The following is a 21645-nucleotide window of genomic DNA, read 5'->3' as shown; positions in this document are numbered from 1 at the left end:
ATTTTTTAGTTCAGTAGAAAACTGACTTTATGAAAGTTTCCTTCAGTGGTTTCCAAAGTCTCATATATTTTCTATACCAGTAGTACTTATTCTTTTTTTAAATTCATTTTTATTGTAAACAAATGGGATACATCTTGTTTCTCTGTTTGTACATGAAGTAGAGGCATACCATTTGTGTAATCATACATTTACATAGGGTAACAGTTTTTGATTCATTCTGTTATTTTTTTCTCCCCCCCACCTCTCCCACCACTCTTACCCTCTATAGAGTCCCTCCTTCCTCCATTCTTGCCCCCTTCCCACCCCTATATGTGTCATCATCCACTTGCCAGTGAGATCATTCATCCTTTGGTTTTTTGAGATTGGCTTATCTCACTTAGCATGATATTCTTCAACTGCATCCATTTGCCGGCAAATGCCATAATTTTATTATTCTTTATGGCTGAGTAATACTCCATTGTGTATATATATACCACAGTTTCTTTATCCATTCATCAATTGAGGGGGATATAGGTTGGTTCCATAATCTGGCTATTGCAAATTGAGCAGCTATGAACATTGTTGTGGCTGTATCTCTGTAGTATGCTGATTTTAAGTCCTTTGAGTATAGGCCAAGGAGTGGGATAGCTGGGTCAAATGGCGGGTCCATTCCAAGCTTTCTGAGGAATCTCCACACTGCTTTCCAGAGTGGCTGCACTAATTAGCAGCCCCCCAACAATGTATGAGTGTACCTTTTTCCCCACATCCTCTCCAAAACATATCGTTGCTTGTATTCTTGATAATCACCATTCTAATTGGAGTGAGATGGAATCTTAGAGTAGTTTTGATTTGCATTTCTCTTATTACTAAAGCTGGTGAACATTTTTCATATGTTTGTTGATTGCTTGTAGATCTTCTTCTGTGAAGTGTCTGTTCCTATCCTTAGCCCATTTGTCGATTGGGTTATTTGTATTCTTTGTGTAGTTTTTTGAGTTCTTTATATATCCTGGATATTAGTGCTCTATCTGAAGTACTTATTCTTGAGTCTTGAAACATTGCTCTAGATCAGGCTATTTTACAACTTGTCCACTAATATAGAATTCCTGTTCTTTTATGGCTGTCTTCTATAACCTTCACTCCATGTCAATACTGTTCATGGACCATGGTTGGGAACTCCTTGAGTGCCTGGGTGAGTGGGGAATTACCCCTCAGTAATTCCCACATGACAGTCTTACCTTCCACATGAAGGGTAGAGGAAACACTGGACAGATTAAGAAAGTGAGTTCCTCCTGCATTCAGCATCTCCTCTGCTTTCTTAACCAATCTTGAAGAGGCAAGGTGAATGAATACAATTATTCAGAACCTTTTATTCACCATAAACTGAACTATGCAGGTAAATCACATCTCTCAGTCACAAATTTCACTTTAGTGCACTTTTTCCACAGTATGTATTATACTGTGAAGATCTCCAGTAAGGATGTTTACTGTTTGTAATTTGCGGGATGCAAATTTCATCATCTGAGATTTCCTGACTCTCCTGGGTCTTCCTCTTTCCAGAAATGCAGACCATGCGTATGATTTTGACAGCCTTGGGAGGAGGATTTTCTTTTGCCTCTAACACCTGTTGTTTTACCCATACATGTGAACTGCTCCCCACCATCATCAGGTACAAAATCTCATAGGTTTCCTGTCAGAGTTAAAACATTTCTTCCCAGCTCAATGACTTATCAAGAGAAGAAAACAAAAGTAATCAATTGATAACAATATAGCCAGTGTTTACCCAACATTAGCTTTTTACTAGATACTTTTATGTGTACTAATAAACCACTAATTTAAATCTCATGAATTCTTTGGAATCACCTAAATTGGAGATGCTATCGTGCAACTCACAAGAGCCAATTTATGAATCCAACCCACGTGCCCATCAACTGATGAGTGGATAAAGAGAATATGGTTCTTATATACACTGGCTTGTATGCAGACATAAGTAAGAGTGAAATAAGTCATTTTCAGGTAAATGGATGACACTGAAGAAAACAAGGTTGATTGAAATAAGCCAGGGGCAGGAACTCAATGTTTGAATGTTTTGTCATATGTGGAATCTAGAAAGCTAGAAAGAAGATCAATTTTCATTCAAATAGAAGGGAGTTCTGTAGAGTACAGAATGAGAATTGGAGTGGAGAAACTGTACAATGAACTTGACCAAATTATGTCCATATACAAATATATCAGAGCAAATACCATCGTTTTGCACAATTGAACCAATACAAATAAAGTAAATGCAAAATAAAATAAAATGAGTAATGAAATGAAATAAAATAATAACATTATTATGAGTAATAACATTTTTAAATGATAAAATATGTCTTAAGAGTCTTTGAACTTGAGAAAATTTGGTAGCCATCCAAACAAAATTCAAAAGCAAGAGCAAGTCATATCTCTTCATCTGACTAAGAACAACCCTTGTTTTCTTCCATAATTAATGCAAAAAGCTGTCAAAAACCCCGTGCTCAATCTCCCAAGATTAAGTATGCATTGTGGTTTGTGTTTCAAGGGCAACAGGTTTAGGAATCATTGGAGCTTGTGGTAGCTTGGGGGCTGCCCTGGCGCCCCTGTTGATGATTCTGGAGATGTATTCTGCACCCTTGCCCTGGATCATCTATGGAATCTCCAGCATCCTCACTGGCCTTGCTGTCTTTCTCCTTCCAGAAACCAGGAATCAGCCTCTGCCTGACTTCCTCCAAGATACAGAGAATGAGTGAGTGAACCCTCTCATGGTCCCTTAGAGGACTTATGTGTGCCATAGGTCTGAGATGGGAAGACAGATTCCACTGGGGCCACTCAATCTCTGTCAAGCTTAGACCTACACTCTTTCCTGGTAGTCAGTGCTTTTGATTTAGTAAAACAGTATCTTTTAACCAGATGTCCCCCTGAAGATCTCTAGATCATACGGACCATATCTACTCAACCTGTACCAGTAGTTTCCATGGTAAATTGGACAAAATCAAGTCTCCCTGCCTTTCTGATTACAGTGAGACACAGACCCCTGAAGATACTTCACAAACATGCCCAAATGCTAATGCCAACTCTCATCCTCCAAGTTCTATTATCCTGCAACCCATTAAGTGCTGATAAACGGGCACTGCCATTTCTTATAGGCTGAAGCTCTTTCCTGGTCACTGCAGAACCCAGGGGAGAACATGGTCAGGACTAGGGCCCCTTCCACAGGCAACAATGGGAAGGAGTCTTTTTGTGTTGCCTGTGAGGTTCAGACCATATGGTGTTCACTAGGAATAAAAGTGTTCACAAAAGAGCAGAATGCAATGGTAAATAAAGGAGTTATATAATGATGAAGAATTGGGGAAGATTTTAAGCTTTGGTATACTTCCCTGGTTTTTCAAAGACAATTTTAGAGAATGTCATGATACTAAAGGATGACAGTAGAAACTATCAAAGCTGCTTTCCAAGTGCTCCCAAGAAGGTTTGTCTTTTATTTCACAAGATTTAATCAAATCCTTGGGCAGGTATCATGTTTTTTACCAAGGTTGGTGGGCAAAGGATCAGCTTGCTCTAAAGAATGCAGGACATACCTTCTTTCTGTTTGTATGTATGTCCTTTCATGTTTATGTTTATTTCATTGTAGTTTTACCATATCTGTTCTAGGGGGAAATTTTCCAGAAAAAGGAACCAGGGAGATACCTCCATTAAAGTGACACACTTCTAAGGAATTCCAGGAATTGACTACTGATCTGCAGGGGTCCAGCCCTAGCAGCAGTCAGTGGTCCAAGGTGGATGGAAGGTGTCGGAATGGTGGAGAAATATCACACAGAGACACCAAATGTTCTGAGGCTGATTCTGAATCTTTATTATTCACAGAGTCTTTTATATGTTTTTTCTTTGGTATTGATTACATCATCTTATGGTTAATACAAGGAAATGTTAAGTAAAATATCTTCAAGAGTATAATTAATGATCTTATTCAAGAAACATGTTTTTACTGTATGATAGCTTAAATAAGAAGGAAAACAATTCCCAGCAAGGTAAAAGTCACTGTGCTCCATTTAGTTTTAATTTCCCTGAAAGAATATGTCATTAAGTTTCTCTAGAAGTTACCCCTTTCAAGAATGCTAATGTGAGTTATTAACAGTGGAATGTTTTTGTTATTACTAACAGAGAATAGAGGAATCAGGTTATAGTTAATATTTATTCTATTTCATCTACTCAGTGATGGACTAAAACTCTAACTAGACATAGGAGGAATACAAATTGTACCAATGATTAATGTATTATTTATTAAGTGGGAAAAACATTCTTAAACTTAATCATAAATACTAAGAAAAGCAATGAAGACCAAACACCACATCAAAGCTCAGAGGAATACACTCTCATATATAACTTTTAGAGAATTTGTATACTAAAAGAAATCACAGGCTCCTTACAAATTTGAGCAAATCATAATTGCTTATTTATAACTTCATCTAAGTATTAATATTAAATTTATCGTATGTTATTTTGTGGCCCAACACCATGAAATCTCCCCAGTATTATCTACAATCTGAATCTAAAGATATATTGATTATTAGTATTAAAAGCAACTGCACATGGAGACATGCCACATCTATGGCCCCCAAGAGGGAGGACGATCTTTCAAAAAAATGGTGTCGTGTTGAATCCTCTTTTCCAACAGAACCATGTCAAGTGTCAGAGTGGCAGGAAATAAATGTGACACTGATCAAAGAGCAAGAAGAAGGAATAAAAATCAGTATCAATCTTGGACTCTCAAAAAAAATATTTAAATAAATAAATGCAATAGAAGCTATGAATTCCATTTATAATTGTGATACTGAATTATCCTATACAAGATTCTTTATGAATCACAAGAAGTCCAAAGATTCTTTTCTTTTCTATTGAGGGCCATCTTGGACAAGATGGCACCTGGCAGTGAGCCAAAGGGCACTGGCTACCAAAATAAGGAAGTACCCAAAAAGGCTGCTTGCTGTTACTAGTTCCTTGGAGTCTTATGATGTGTTAACGCCAGGCTCAAGGATTGGCTATCTAATATCATGCCACACGTGGACAGCTCATGATTTATATTGTATTATGCTGGCATTCCTCTGCATGCTCTCCTGCATGAGAGAAAGTTTTGCTATAATTGGCTGATAAGGTAGGAGCCTGGGGGAGGAGAGAGGGAGAGAGAAGAAGAAGGAAGATAGAGAGAGAACAAAGGATACAGAGAAACAGGGAGGACACAATAAATCTCATCAAACTAAAGATTAGTGGTGTCTCCTTTCTCCATGCCGGTTCCGCTGGATGGAACAAGTGGTGGCCTGTACGGGGAACTTCTTTCTCCTTCTGTGTCCTCCCAGGTAAATAACTTAAGGTAAGCTATAGGAAAACTAAGTAACTTAAGGTAAGCTATAGGAAAACTAAGTAACTTAAGGTAAGCTATAGGAAAACTGTAGGATAACCTCCCAGGAATCTCTGGCCAGAGTGTATAAGGGGGAGGTCACATAACCCCGGTTGAGGGGTCACATAACTCCAGAATGGGGTCACAAGTGTCAAGAAATCCAATGATAAGAATCATACAAGATGTGCTTAAGGCTAATGGGACTGCCAAAAAACAGTCTACTGTAGCAGCATATGTAACAACACTGGCCAAGTTTAGTCCTTGGTTTTTGGAAGAGGGAGTCCTAAATATTTCATGATGGGAACTTCATAAAGAGGATCTTATCAAAGCAGAAAACAATCCCCATTACCTAGAGGTACTTTTCCTATGTGGCAGCTCATTAAGGAATGTCTAACATCTGAGAAAGGCAGAATAAAAACTTCAGTAAAAGAAGGAAATATGTGTCTGGAAGAGATAAAGGAACAACTAAGTGTAACTTTTCAAAAAGAGGAACTAGAGGAGGAGGGGCTTACCAGGGAGGAATTAGAAAGAGCATCAGGGACACAGTAACCCCCATCAGTTATGTCAGGAAGGAACACCAAGCCCTTCCTGGAGGCAGCAGCTGCCCCTAAAGCAGCCTGCCCCCTACATCCCCCAAGGTACCCTTGGGAGGATTTAGCTCATGCTATAAATCAGATGGGTTTGTCACCACAGGGAGAAGAAACCCCCATTGAGGAAACCTCAGCAGTCCCACAATTCTTCCTGTGCTAGAGGACCAAAATAGACAAAGATTCCACCAACCTCTGGATTTCAAAACAGTAAAAAATTCAAGGAGGCAATAGCTACATATGGTCTTCAGGCCCCATTCAAGCCAAAGGACAAACAGGGACTGAGGGGCTGGGTTTTCTGGAGGGGCCACTGAACCATTAAAGATAACATGGAAATCCAACAATCCTATCTGGGTCCCCAGTGGCCCCTTTCTAAAGAAAAAATAGAGGTGGCCCAGGAAATAGTTAATCAACAATTGAAGGAAAACCATATCATTCCTTCCACTTCCCCTTGGAATACACCAATCTTTGTCATATAAAAGAAGTCTGGGAAATGGCAACTCTTACAAGATCTGAGAGCCATAAATTTCAGTGTGCAGATTATGGGCCCGGTGCAACTGGGTCTCCCCTCATTGGATGCTATTCGAAAACATTATCATATCATCTCTATAGACATAAAAGATGTTTCTTTTCCATTCCTGTTCATCCTGAGGATAGCCCTCGATTTGCCTCTTCCGTTCCATCTTTAAATAATGAAGGGCCTAATACTAGATACCAATGGGTGGTCCTTCCTCAGGGAATGGCAAATAGTCCCACTATATGTCAAATAGATGTTGGCCAGGCTATATCACAGATTAGACAAAATTGTAAAGAACTTTATTGTCTCATTATATGGATGATATTCTTTTGGCTCATAGGGAACAGGAGACTTTATTAAGGGTATTTGACAATATTATAGAAAACCTAGGAAAATGGGGATTATATGTGGCCCCAGAAAGCCCTATTACCTTTCTAGGACATCAAATATTAGATACCTGTGTTAGGCCACAAAAAAATTCAATTAGCCATGGAAAAAGCTTAAGACTCTAAATGATTTCCAAAAATTGTTAGGTGATATAAATTGGATAAGACAAAATTTGGAAATCACCACTGGTCAACTTAAGCCTCTGTTTGATATTCTCCAAGAAGATTCAGACCCTACATCCTCCAGAAATTTAATTCCTGAAGGTAGAAAAGCCTTAAAGTTCGTAGAACAAGCTTTAGAAAATGCTCAGAGTGATAGAGTTGATCTATCCTTGCCTTTTAATCTCATAGTATTAGATTCTGATTATACTTCTACAGGTCTATTATGGCAAACTGGACCCCTGATGTGGATACATTTGCCAGTGTCCCCCAAAAATGTTGTTTCCCCGTATCCTGTGATGGTGGCAAATCTAGTTGCATTAGGACTTAAGACAGCCCTTTGAGTTTTGGAGTTCATCCTCAGATGTTATTGTCCCGTACACGGCAAAACAGATTAAAATACTAGATAAAATAATAGGAAAGGAAGCAATCAACAATGTGAAGAGAGAGCCTACAGAGTGGAAGAAAATCTTTGCCATGCACACTTCTGATACAGCACCAATCTCTAGAATCCACAAAGAACTCAAAAAATTAGACCAAGAATACAAATAACCCAATCAATAAATGAGGTAAGGAAATGAGGTAAACACTTCACAGAAGAGTATTGACAAGCAACCAACAGATATATGAAAAAATGTTCAACATCTCTAGTAATAAGAGAAATGCAAATCAAAAACTACCCTAAGATTTCATCACCCCAATTAGAATGGCGATTATCAAGAATACAAGCAACAATAGGTGCTGGCGAGGATGTGGGGAAAAAGGTACACTCATACATTGCTGGTGGGGTTCCAAATTGGTGCAGCCACTCTGGAAAGCAGTGTGGAGATTCCTTAGAAAATTTGTAATGAACCACCACTTGACCCAGCTATCCCACTCCTTGATCTGTACCAAAGGTCTTAAAATCAGCATACTACAGAGATGCAACCACATCAATGTTCATAGCTGCTCAATTTACAATAGCTAGATTGTGGAACCAACCTAGATGTCCTTCAATAGATGAATGGATAAAGAAATTGTGGTATATGAACACAATGGAATATTACTCATCCACAAAGAAGAATAAAATTATGACATTTGCAGGTAAATGGATGAAGTTGGAGAATATCATGCTAAGTGTGATAATCATTCCCCAAAATGAAAAGGCTGAATGATTTCTCTGATAAGTGGTTGATGATATATAACAGGAGGTGGGAGAGAGGCAAGAATGAGGAAGGAAGGATTGTATAAAAGAAAAACAGGGGTGGGGAGAGGGTGGGGGAAGGAAAAATAACAGAATGAGACAAACATTTTTGCCCTATGTACATGTATGATTATGCAAATGGTGTGACACTACTCTGTGTACAACTAGAGAAACAAAAGTTGTAACCCATTTGAGTAAAATGAATCAAAAAAAAGAAAAAAGAATATATATATTATATATGTATATATAGATTATATATGTGTGTGTGTATATGTATGTGTGTATATACATATATATAGAAATATATATATATATATATGTGCCTAGAACCTTTTAATCTTTTTTTTAACTGTTGGTCCCTTTTTATATTTACATTCTGAAATAATCCTTGTGAAATTTTTGCATTCAGACAAATTATTACATTTTAATAAGAAATTTCCAATATGAAACAATTCTTATAAAATTTCTGAATTTAGAGAAATCACTGAATTTTAAAGAGATATCTTTGTTTTCATAGTACTTTAATCAAAAAATTAAACCCTTTTGTGATCTTTGTACATAAAATTATACCAAAGGAATCTTAACTCGTAGTAACTGTGTTTTTTAGGGAGACACAGAAACAAAATAATCTCATAAATTTTTCATATACCAATTTATGAAAATACATTTAATGTAAATATGTAACCTTATGGAATTTAAAAAGTCAAGAGTACTTGATTTTATGTTTAGTAATTGATGTTTTGCAATTTAACTATATGGTTATCAGATGTCTCCTTAATAGACAGACATATTTATCACTAATCCATTGATGTTGATAGTAACTAATGTATTCATTTTAACTGTAAAAACCCAAGATATCAAAAAATTTAGTTTACAGTATTCTCCATCCCATCCCTGTTGAAGAAAAATTCTAGAAGCAAAGGATATTACATTTGTTGTCTGATGATCTAGAAAAACTTGTGTTTGTAATTTTTAAATTTATCTATATTTTTATCTGTTTTTTAATTGAACCAACTTTTTAACATGAATGAAAGATTTTGGATCCACTTCTTTTTTTATATTTTAAAAACTATAATTACCAAATAAATAAATAAACAATTCTTAAGAGTTGTTAGAGAAAAATGCACCTTATTATTTAAAAGGTGCAAAAGCAAGAAATATAAACACATCCACCTTTTAAATAGTTGTATGGCAAAGAAACACCATTTAGAGACATTTTTAGTAATGCCAAATTTGAAACCCTGTACATGATAAATGAACAGAAAGCACATGCATAGGTAGTTATAGGGCACACAGGTGTGCATGCAGACATAAACAAAGGATCTTGAAACTTTCTGCAAGTGGAGCTCCACAGGTAAGAAGCCCAGTTACAGCTGTTTATTTAAGACTCTATTATATTATAAAACTGTTAGAAATTAAAAGAGATATCACTCTTTTACATTATGACTTAATTATAGGGCAGGCATGTATTACTTATGCCAGGTGTACAATCGCAGCCATGGTGGACACTGAAATCAATGTTCAGATAGCCAGTTCCTTGTCATTGATGCCTATCAGATTATTCCCAACACTGCCACATCCATGTGCCTTTTAGGATTTAGAAACAAGAGATTTTTTTTAATGGATTTGATGAGCCAACCTTGAAACTTTGGTCTCTAACAAGGACAGAATATAAAACCCTCTACAGTTAGATAAAATAATACTGATTAGAAAAAGACATTAATTTAGGTGCACAAGATCAAATGTGAATTTAACATAAAATCATGAACTCAAAAATATAGAATTTTTAAAAACAAGAGTTTTTTTTTAATTACACAGCAGTAATACTTCAGTAAAAGAGCATGTGGAATATCTTTATCACAACCAATTCTACTTTTAGCTTCGTTTTGAGTCAGATTGCATATTAATAGAATGAGAACCTGTAAAGTGCTCAGAAAATATGGTAAGAAAAACCAATTTGTACATTTGGAATATTTCCACTTTTAACCTGTGCAGTAACATTAGGGAAGAACTCATTAAGAAAACAGCATGGTAGTGTGAAAAGATAGGCTGCCAATGCAGAAGCAGCTTGGATTTAAAAGTGACACTTTTTTCCTCCTTTAAGTCTTGCAAACCTTGCAGGCATCCACAATTCACATTTTAAATGTAAGTGTAGGGAAGATAGAGACATAGCAGAGGCTAAGAAGTGAGAAAATCTGCTACTTTAAGTTTGATATGCAAAAACCTCATGCATAGAGCATTTTAACCATTTTTTTTTTCCTTTTGTAAAATTGTTCTCTTAAAGCATGGTGCTATAGTTTATGATTTCTCTGGAGACCCCAATTTTCCTTTTTTATTCTTTGAGTCTAAGTCCATGTCTCTACCTTTACACTCCCCCTTTTGGGATCAAGGGGCTAATTTCAGTAATAAATCTTAAAAACTGACACAGCTGACGTTCTTTATGGGGCTGTCCTGTGGTTTGAGCACAGTCTCAAGTATAAGAATAGCAACATAGAGATCTCTTTCTTTGGATACTAGATATCCCATGTTTTATGTCCGGCTATAACCTTGCACTTCTCGCCTTCCTTTATCCAACATACATGCTCAGGGGCATTCCCTCATCTGACAATGGAAGTTCCCCTGTGTCCAATCCCTGCAAGGGTGCAAATTGAAGCAACCTGAATGGCTGTGAATTCAGTAACTGGTCCGGGGTGGTGGGGGATGGAGACAAAAAACAGACAGACACACATAGAGAGGAACTGGGGCCAGGTGGGGATTTGCCCTCTGATGGAGGAATGAATGACCCAGAGTTAGTTCAGCACATTTATATTATAGGTTTTAACATCAAAAGGGTTTTCTGTGAGAAATTTTTTGCAAAGCAAGCAGGCTGAAGGATGAAGTCCAATTATGATTTTCTTCTGCACTCATGTTTCTCTGCCCTTGGCAGCTGGTGTCTGAACTCAAGGTCATGACTGATAATGGTATGCCTACCTCTGAACCTACTTCCAGTAGGGTGTCACCATAGCAACTGGGAAGTCTTAACCTGAGCCTGTACATAGAAATTTCCCTGTACAGGCACACTTCTGCTGTAGGACAATCAGAGTACTTGATTCAAATCATGCTCCAAACAGGAATCCCATACATTCATTCCCAAAGAACTGAACACCAGTCACTTCAGTGAACATCCACTGGGGAAAAATTGAAAACGTTGAATTAATCCTCATTGGGTACTATAGTAGTCAGTAATCACTAATCCTTCTTAGTGTGGATGATTGTGGAAACAGATAATAAAGGATGGCTATCCAAGGCCTGTTCAGAGTGTATCAAAAAGCCATCATGAATCAAAATCTGATATTTTATCATCCTCTACATTGATAAACAAGATTTAACATAAACCCACATTAACTCTTGACCAGTGGATAATACAATAATCCAGAAAAGGCCAAGTGGAAAGTGAGACACTACTGGACACACCTGAGATATTCTGTCAAATATAATACTGAATTTCTGGTAATAACAGAGGTATCCCCAACCTAACCTGCCTCAAGGACAAGGGGGCAGTGATTCAAAGGGTGTCTTCATTATTCATCAGCGTGGCCCATACTAGAGGAGTTGAAGGATTCTTGAGTACACAATAGATTCTCAGAAATAGAACCAAGCATTAGCCTCAGTGGAGCTTGTGCCATCTAACTTTGCAAATTTACAGGGGTCCAACATCATGCTGTGTGAAACTATTTATGGAATGTGTTTCTTTGCTTTCCTTAAGAATAAAAATGAGAAAGAATGAAGTTCATGTTCACATGGTTATGGGCAATAGTATACACTTATACTCCTGACCTATTCTCATGATATAGCCCAAACACCTGGGCTGTGTGCACATTGTTTAGAAATATTACCTTAGTTATCCATACCAGTGACTCAATATAGATCAGAATCATCAATTCTGTTCATACTGCTACCAATGTTTTGGTTCTCAATTGGAATGTATTCTCAAAATTGATAGAATCTTTCTCCATAATTCTAACATTTTCTTCCTGAACCTTCATGAGGATTATCTTTATCACTCATTTTTAGCAAACAATATATTCAAGGCAATTTAGACATTTAATAATCTGCACATCAAACTTTCTCCAGCCTGTACTCATCATGATTTCAAAGGTGCATCCACATTTTAAGGAAGGTTAATACATCACCCCAATTCCTGACACCCAAAATCTATACTTAAGCCTTGTACAAGCAATAGCAGAAATTGAGACTCTGCATAGGACCAACAGCATTGGCCTCCCACTCTTCAAGTCTGAATCAACTACTACCTATGTTGAAAGTCAAGATGCAAGCAACAGGGACCAGTTCTGGGTTATCAATGTAATAACCATTCTTGAGAAGACCTTGGGATCATCCTGCATTAAGCCTCCAAGCCTCTGGGATCACAAGTGTGATTCAGAGTGCCCTATAAATAGTTTAATTTGTGTTGGATTTTTTTTTCTTCGTTGTTTTTTTGTGGTGCTGTGGACTTAACTCAGGACTTCAAGCTTTCCCAGGTAAGCACTTCTTCCTAGGAGAAATAGGTCTGACCCCTCTTTTCTTCCAACCCTCTTCTTCCATGATGTTCTACCTCACCTTGGGAACAGAGCAATGTAGTTCAGCCATCTATGGACCTAAGACTTTTGAAACCATGAGTCCCCTGATGAACTTTTCCTCCTCTAAAAGTGTTACTTGTCAGGTCTTTTGGTCACAATAGCAAAAATTTTGAGGAAATCAGAGTGGGAACCTCTGATCTCTCACAGAATAGGCTACTGCTCCTGATATGCTTCTGTTAGGTTTTGTGTTAGCAGGGGTTCAGGGAAACCTGAGGGGTTGTGTTGTGTTCCTATCTTGTCCTTCAGGAGGAATGTTCAAGCATGACACAAAATATAATAAAAGTTTAGAAATTTTGTTGGAAAGAAAGGAAAGTGTTATCAAGAGGAGAGAGTGGACAATCTCAAAGAGAAGGGTGATTATGCACCCTCTGTTCCTAGTTTTGTATTGGAATCTTAGGGAAGTTCTAGAGAGTCCTGGTAGGCACTACCTCACAACTTTTGACTGACAGGAGGATTGAAGCAAGATTTTTAAGCCCCTCCTATACATGACTTACCCACTAGAGCCCATGTAAAACCCATGTCAGGTACTAAGATATTGAGATTAAAATGTGACAAACAAAATATCTAGACACAACTCTCAGTAATTTTCAGATAGACTCATGCCTATCTGACACTATCAGTTTGGATTGGAAATGTCCCCCTAAGGGCTCTGTGCTGAAGTCTTGATCTTCAAAGTGTCTTGTCAGAGGTGGTGTGTTAGAGAAATGGGTGGATCATGAGGGGCTATGATTCTTCACTGACTGCTTATGGATTTCTGTGAGTGTTGGAAACCTGTACGCTTAGTGTCATGGTCAGAGGAAATAGGTCACTCGGGATGTAATCTTGGGAGTTTTTATGGTTGGATCTGGAATGTCTCCCTTGAAGTCTACATGTTCATAAGATGATCCCCAGAGCATGCAAGAATCAGAGGCGGGACATATTGGAACTGATAATCATGACGCTATTTTTTTGATCATAGATTATATATTTTAATGGACTCTTTGGTGGTAATTGTAGACATATGCAACATGACTGGAGGAAGCAGATCACTGGGGACATGTGTTTGGGGACACTGTCTTGTCCCTGGTTCTCTCTCTTTCTCTCTCTCTCTCTCCCTCCCTCGTTCTCAACCTGGCTTCCATGTGCCAAGACTTGCCCATTCCATGAGATTTCTGCATTGGAACCAGATGACCATAATAGGAAACTTTGACCCCAGATTAGTTTTCCTCCTTGAGTTTGTTTATATCAGGTATTTTCATCAGAGTAACAAAAGTTGACTAACAGAGTCTCCTAGACCAGGATGATGAGGAGTATTTCAAACTGATTGTAGCAGAGAATGATGATGAGTAACAATTACAGACTTCAGTTCCACCTCAGTAGTGAGATCAGTAGTTCATGCCACAAATTCCACATGGAAATTTTCCTCCTTCATCAATTGAAGGACATCTAGGTTGGTTCCACAGTCTGGCTATTGTGAATTGAGCAGCTATGAACATTGATGTGGCCATATCTCTGTAGTATGCTGATTTTAAGTCCTTTGGGTATAGGCCAAGGAGTGGGATAGCTGGGTCAAATGGTGGTTCCATTCCAAGTTTTCTAAGGAATCTCCACACTGCTTTCCAGAGTGGTTGCACTAATTTGCAGCCCCACCAGCAATGTATGAGTGTACCTTTCTCCCCACATCCTCGCCAACACCTGTTGTTGCTCGTATTCTTGATAATCACCATTCTAATTGGGGTGAGATGGAATCTTAGGGTGGTTTTGATTTGCATTTCTCTTATTACTAGAGATGTTGAACATTTTTTCCATATGTTTGTTGATTGCTTGTAGATCTTCTTCTGTGAAGTGTCTATTCATTTCCTTAGCCCATTTGTCAACTGGATAATTTGACTTCTTCGAGTAGAGTTTTTTGAGTTCTTTATAGATTCTGGAGATTAGTGCTCTATCTGAAGTATGATTGGCAAAGATATTCTCCCACTCTGTAGGCTCTTTCTTTGCATTGCTGGTAGTTTCCTTTGCTGAGAGAAAGCTTTCTAGTTTGAATCTATCCCAGTTATTGATTCTTGCTTTTATTTCTTGTACTATGGGAGTCCTGTTCAGGAAGTCTGGTCCTAAGCCGACATGTTGAAGATCTGGACCTACTTTTTCTTCTATAATCTGCAGGGTCTCTGGTCTGATTCCGAGGTCCTTAATCCATTTTGAGTTTAGTTTCGTGCATGGTGAGAGATGTGGGTTTAGTTTCATTCTGTTGCATATGGATTTCCAATTCTCCCAGCACCATTTGTTGAAGAGGCTATCTTTTCTCCATTGCATATTTTTGGCCCCTTTGTCTAGTATGACAAAATTGTATTTATTTGGGTTTGTGTCCATGTCCTCTATTCTGTACCATTGATCTACCTTTGTACTTTGGTACCAATACCATGCCGTTTTTGTTATTATTGCTTTGTAGTAGAGTTGAAGATCCAGTATTGCAATACCCCCTGTTCCACTCATCCTGCTAAGGATTGCTTTAGCTATTCTGGGTTTCTTATTCTTCCAGATGTATTTCATAATTGCTTGCTCTATTTCTGTAAGGTACATCATTGGAATTTTAATTGGAATTGCATTGAATTTGTATAGCACTTTAGGTAGTATGGCCATTTTGACAATATTAATTCTTCCTATCCAAGAACATGGAAGATCTTTCCATCTTCTAAGATTTTCTTAAATATCTTTCTTTAGTGTTCTGTAGTTCTCATTGTAGAGGTCTTTCACCTCTTTTGTGAGATTGATTCCCAAGTATTTTATTTTTTCGAGGCTATTGTGAATGGGGTAGTTTTCCTAATTTCTCTTTCTGAAGATTCATCACTTATGTATAAAAATGCATTGGATTTATGAGCATTGATCTTGTAACCTGCTACTTTACTGAATTCACTTATGAGTTCTAAGAGTTTTCTGGTGGAATTTCCAGGTTCCTCTAAATATATAATCATGTCATCAGCGAACAGGGATAGTTTGAGTTCTTCTTTTCCAATTCGTAACCCTTTTAATTTCTTTGGTTTGTCTAATGCTCTGGCTGAGTCTCAAGAACAATGTTGAATAGAAGTGGTGAAAGAGGGCATCCCTGCCTTGTTCCAGTTTTAAGGGGAATGCTTTCAGTTTTTCACCATTTAGAATGATATTAGCCATGGGCTCAGCATAAATGCCCTTTACAATGTTAAGGAATGTTCCCACTATCCCTATTTTTTCTAGTATTTTGAGCATGAAGGGGTGCTGTATTTTATCAAATGCTTTTTTCTGCATCTATTGAAATAATCATGTGATTCTTGACTTTAAGTCTATTGATATGGTGAATTACATTTATTCATTTCCGGATGTTGAACCAACCTTGCATCCCTGGGATAAAACCCACTTGATCGTGGTGCACTATCTTTTTAATATGTTTTTGTATGCGATTTGCTAAAATTTTGTTGAAAATTCTTGTGTCAATGTTCATTAATGATATTGGTCTGAAATTTTCTTTCCTTGATGAGTCTCTGTCTAGTTTAGGTATCAGTGTGATATTGGCTTCATAGAATGAGTTTGGGAGGGTTCCCTCCTCTTCTATTTTATGGAATGCTTTGAGAAGTATTGGAATGAGCTCTTCTTTAAAGGTTTTGTAGAACTCGGCTGAGAACCCATCTGGATCCGGACTTTTCTTTGTTGGTAGGCTTTTGATGACTTCTTCTATTTCAGTACTTGAAATTGGTCTATTTAAATTGTGTATGTCCTCCTCCTTCAGTTTAGGCAATTCATATGTCTCTAGAAACCTGTTGATGTCTTCAAAATTTTCTATTTTGTTGGAATATAGATTTTCAAAATAGCTTCTAATTATGTTTTGTATTTCAATCCTGTCTGTTGTGATATTTCCTTGATCATTCTGAATTTTAGTGATTTGGGTTTTCTCTCATCTTCTCTTTGTTAGTGGGGCTAAAGGTTTATCAATTTGTTTATTTTTTCAAAGAACCAACTATTTATTTGTCAATTTTTTGTATTGTTTCTTTGTTTCAATTTCGTTGATTTCAGCTCTGAGTTTAACTATTTCCTGTCTTCTACTACTTTTGGTGCTGTTCTGTTCTTCTTTTTCTAGGGCTTTGAGCTGTAGTGTTAGGTCGTTTATTTGTTGAGTTTTACTTCTTTTATTAAATGCACTCCATGAAATAAATTTCCCTCTAAGTACTGCTTTCATAGTGTCCCAGAGATTTTGATATGATGTTTCTTTGTTCTCATTTACCTCTAAGAATTTTTTAATTTCCTTCCTAATATCTTCTGTTATCCATTCATCATATAATAGCATATTGTTTAATCTCCAGATGTTGGAATAGTTTCTGTGTTTTCCTCTTTCATTTATTTCTAACTTCAATCCATTATGATCTGACAGAATACATGGTAGTGTCTCTATCTTCTTGTATTTGCTAACATTAACTTTGTGGCATATATGGTCTATTTTAGAGAAGGATCCATGTGCTGCTGAGAAGAAAGTGTATTCGCTCTTGGTTGGATGGTATATTCTATAAATGTCCGTTAAGTCTAGATCATTGATTGTGTTATTGAGATCTATGGTTTCTTTGTTCAATTTTTGTCTGGAAGATCTATCCAGTGGTGAGAGAGGCGTGTTAAATCACCTAGTATTATTGTGTTATGGTCTATTTGGTTTCTGAAATTGAGAAGGATTTGTTTGACATACATGGATGAGCCACTGTTTGGGGCATAGATGTTTATGATTGTTATATCTTGCTGATTTATGCTTGCCTTAAGCAGTATGAAATGACCTCCTTTATCCCTTCTGGCTAACTTTGGCTTGAAGTCCACATTATCGGAAATGAGGATGGATACTCCAGCTTTTTTGCAGAGTCCATATGCATGGTATGTTTTTCCCTATTCTTTCACCTTTAGTCTATGGGTATCTTTTTCTATGAGGTGTGTCTCTTGTAGGCAACATATTTTGGATCTTTCTTTTTAATCCAATCTGCCAGTCTATGTCTTTTGATTGATGAATTCAGGCCATTAACATTCAGGGTTATTATTGAGATATGATTTGGTTTCCCAGTCATTTGGTTCATTTTTTAAATTTTATTTATTTATTGTTTGACACAACTTGGTTCCTCCTATATTTGAGAATTCCTTTAGGATAATTCCTCCCTTTGCTGATTTGCTTCATTGTTTTTCATCTCTTCCTCATGGAATATTTTGCTGAGAATGTTCTGTAATGCTGGCTTTCTTTTTGTAAATTCTTTTAGCTTTCGTTTATCATGGAAGGATTTTATTCATCGTCAAATTTGAAGGTAAGTTTTGCTGGGTATAAGATTCTTGGTTGGCATCCATTTTCTTTCAGGGCTTGAAAATGTTGTTTCAGGCCCTTCTAGCTTTTAGAGTCTGGACTGAAAAATCTGCTGATATCCGTGTTGGTTTCCGCCTGAATGTAATTTGCTTCTTTTCTCTCACCAGCCTTTAAAGTTCTGTCTTTATTTTGTATGTTAGGTATTTTCATAATAATGTGCCTTGGTGTGGGTCTGTTGTAATTTTGTGTATTTGGAGTCCTAAAGCCTCTTGACCTTGATTTTCCATTTCATTTCTTCAGATTTGGGAAATTTTCTGATATTATTTCATTGAATAGATTGTTCATTCCTTTGGTTTGTTTCTCTAGGGCCTTCCTCAATCCCAATAATTCTTAAATTAGGCCTTTTCATGATATCCCATAGTTCTTGTAGATTCTGTTCATGATTTCTACCATCTTCTCTATTTGTTCAACTTTGTTTTTCAAGGTTAATATTTTGTCTTCAATGTCTGAGGTTCTGTCTTCCAGGTGTTCTATCCTATTGGATATGCTTTCTATGGAGTTCTTAATTTTGATTTATCGTTTCCTTCATTTCAAGGATTTCTGTTTGTTTTTTTTCAATATCTCTAACTCTTTATTGAAATGATCTTTTGCTTCCTGTATTTGCTCCTTTAACTGTTGATTGGTGCGATCATTCAATGCCTGCATTTGCTCTTTCATCTCATCATTCAGTGCATGCATTTGCTCTTTCATCTCATCGTTTGCTTCCCTGATCATTTTAATTATGTACATTCTGAACTCCTTTTCTGTCATTTCTTCTGCCATGCTGTCATTGGGTTTTATTGATGTACCAATTAGATTTGTTTGCAGCATTTTCTTTCCTTCTTTTCTCATATTGTTCAGGTATCAGTGGACCACTGAGATATTGCAGATTTTCCTCTATTGACTTACAATGTCCATGAAGATTTCTATATATATCCCCCCTTAGCCTTCAGTAGGCTGAAGTCTTGGAGGAAGTTGAAAATGCGGTGCTCCACAAGGAAGCTGCCTCTCTAGGACTGGTGGCCTTCAGTTGGGGTATATTCCCTGCTCTTGGGTAGAGGTGCCTCCACTTGTTGACCAATGGTCATCCAAAGGGGAACTAGGCTGTGGGCTGAGGCAAGACCTGTTTGGGCCTGTGTCTCTGGTTTTACCGTCCTTTTGGGGAAACTTCCACCCGGCAGGGAAGACTCACCCAGTGGGGAGGTCTCGCTGTTCAGTTCCCCTCAATTTACAGCTACTGCCTCAGCTGGGCTGCCTTCCTCTGCAAAGTTCCCAGGGGCCCGGCCCTACCTCCTGGGCCTGGGAGCCTCACCCTTTCACAGATGAATCTCCTTAGGCTGCCCCTCCTCAGAGAATCTGCCCGCAGTTGTGGAACCTTTGCTCTGCCCCTAAGCATGTCTCTGTGCGGCTCTTCCACCAAGAAGCCTCCTAGGTCCTGGGACCCTGCTCTGCACCTAATCGCCTGGCTATGCAGCCCCTCCTCTGAGCAGCCACCTGGGGCCCCGTACAATCCCTCTGAGTCCCAGAGACCCGCAGCATGCCTCTTCCTCTAGACATCCATCCAGTATTCTGGTGCGGTCACTAGGAGTCCAAGAAACTCACTGCATGCCTCCTCCTCCCACCAACCGCCCGTAGCCCTGGGCAATCACTCCGAGTCGAAGTGACCCGCCCCGTTCCTCCTCCTCTTCCAGATAACCCCCCGGATGTTCAGGAGCGGTCGCTCTGAGTGGCTCTGAATCCATGTGACCCACTGCACGCCTCCTCTGGGCAGCCACTCAAGACCAAGCGACCCACCACACTCCTCCTCCAGGCAGTCCCCTGTGTTCAGGAGTGGTCGCTTTAAGTCCAAACTACTCACCAATCGCCTCCTCCTCTGAGCAGCTGCCTGGAGCTCTAATGCAGTCACTGCGAGTCCAAACAACCCGCCGCACTCCTCCTCCTCCTCCTCCTCCTACTCCTCAGGGCAGGCCCCGGTGTTCAGAAGTGGTCTGAGTCCAAACAGCTTTGCCACACGGCTCCTCCTCTGGCAACCGCCTGTAGCTCTGGTGTAGTCACTCCAAATCCAAGTGGCCACGCTCCTCATCCTCCTCCTCAGGGCAGGCCCTGGTGTTCTGAGTCCACACAGCTCTCCTCGCCGCTTCTCCCCTGGGCAGCCGCCCGGAGCCCCAGTGGTTGCTCCGAGTCCCAGCACTGTGCTGAGCGACCTTCTCTACAATGCTCCCAGTTGTCCGTGTTCACTGCTCCAGCGGGGGGAGGAGCGTCTCGCTGGGCAGCTCTACTTCACAAAGTTCCCTGCATTCCGGGACTACCGTCCCATCCGGGACGCCTCCCCAACGGGAGAGACTCACCCGGCTGCTTTGAGTTGGGTCCCAAGTCTCTCAATATCTCCTCTTTTGAATCCTGAGTCCTGGAGCAACATGAAATGCAGCACCCTCTAGGCCGCCATCTTGAAACCCCTCGAGATTTTTTAGTTCAGTAGAAAACTGACTTTATGAAAGTTTCCTTCAGTGGTTTCCAAAGTCTCATATATTTTCTATACCAGTAGTACTTATTCTTTTTTTAAATTCATTTTTATTGTAAACAAATGGGATACATCTTGTTTCTCTGTTTGTACATGAAGTAGAGGCATACCATTTGTGTAATCATACATTTACACAGGGTAACAGTTTTTGATTCATTCTGTTATTTTTTTTCTCCCCCCCCACCTCTCCCACCACTCTTACCCTCTATAGAGTCCCTCCTTCCTCCATTCTTGCCCCCTTCCCACCCCTATATGTGTCATCATCCACTTGCCAGTGAGATCATTCATCCTTTGGTTTTTTGAGATTGGCTTATCTCACTTAGCATGATATTCTTCAACTGCATCCATTTGCCGGCAAATGCCATAATTTTATTATTCTTTATGGCTGAGTAATACTCCATTGTGTATATATACCACAGTTTCTTTATCCATTCATCAATTGAGGGGGATATAGGTTGGTTCCATAATCTGGCTATTGCAAATTGAGCAGCTATGAACATTGTTGTGGCTGTATCTCTGTAGTATGCTGATTTTAAGTCCTTTGAGTATAGGCCAAGGAGTGGGATAGCTGGGTCAAATGGCGGGTCCATTCCAAGCTTTCTGAGGAATCTCCACACTGCTTTCCAGAGTGGCTGCACTAATTAGCAGCCCCCAACAATGTATGAGTGTACCTTTTTCCCCACATCCTCTCCAAAACATATCGTTGCTTGTATTCTTGATAATCACCATTCTAATTGGAGTGAGATGGAATCTTAGAGTAGTTTTGATTTGCATTTCTCTTATTACTAAAGCTGGTGAACATTTTTCATATGTTTGTTGATTGCTTGTAGATCTTCTTCTGTGAAGTGTCTGTTCCTATCCTTAGCCCATTTGTCGATTGGGTTATTTGTATTCTTTGTGTAGTTTTTGAGTTCTTTATATATCCTGGATATTAGTGCTCTATCTGAAGTACTTATTCTTGAGTCTTGAA

The 21645-nt window shown here is 38.7% G+C and overlaps 1 protein-coding gene across 2 annotated transcripts in view; it reads left to right on the top strand.

The window, feature by feature from the left end:
- The window catches only part of LOC306638812 (organic anion transporter 7-like), a 99735-nt gene extending 95458 nt beyond the window's left edge, over positions 1 to 4277 (top strand). Inside the window, exons 8-10 of one of the 2 annotated variants that reach the window (XM_079102187.1) lie at positions 1537 to 1645; positions 2534 to 2737; positions 3643 to 4277. In XM_079102187.1, coding sequence (XP_078958313.1) covers positions 1537 to 1645; positions 2534 to 2737; positions 3643 to 3703 — 374 coding nt within the window. In that variant the 3' untranslated portion in view covers positions 3704 to 4277. The remainder of the gene's footprint in view (positions 1 to 1536; positions 1646 to 2533; positions 2738 to 3642) is intronic. The other variant, XM_079102186.1, reaches the window with a different exon arrangement.
- Positions 4278 to 21645: the final 17368 nt, after the last annotated feature.

This window comes from Sciurus vulgaris, assembly GCF_902686455.1.
Source record: "Sciurus vulgaris genome assembly, chromosome: 11".
NCBI lineage: Eukaryota > Metazoa > Chordata > Mammalia > Rodentia > Sciuridae > Sciurus > Sciurus vulgaris.
The sequence above is the reverse complement of the archived record's forward strand: the minus strand, read 5'-3'. Positions and strand labels throughout refer to the sequence as shown.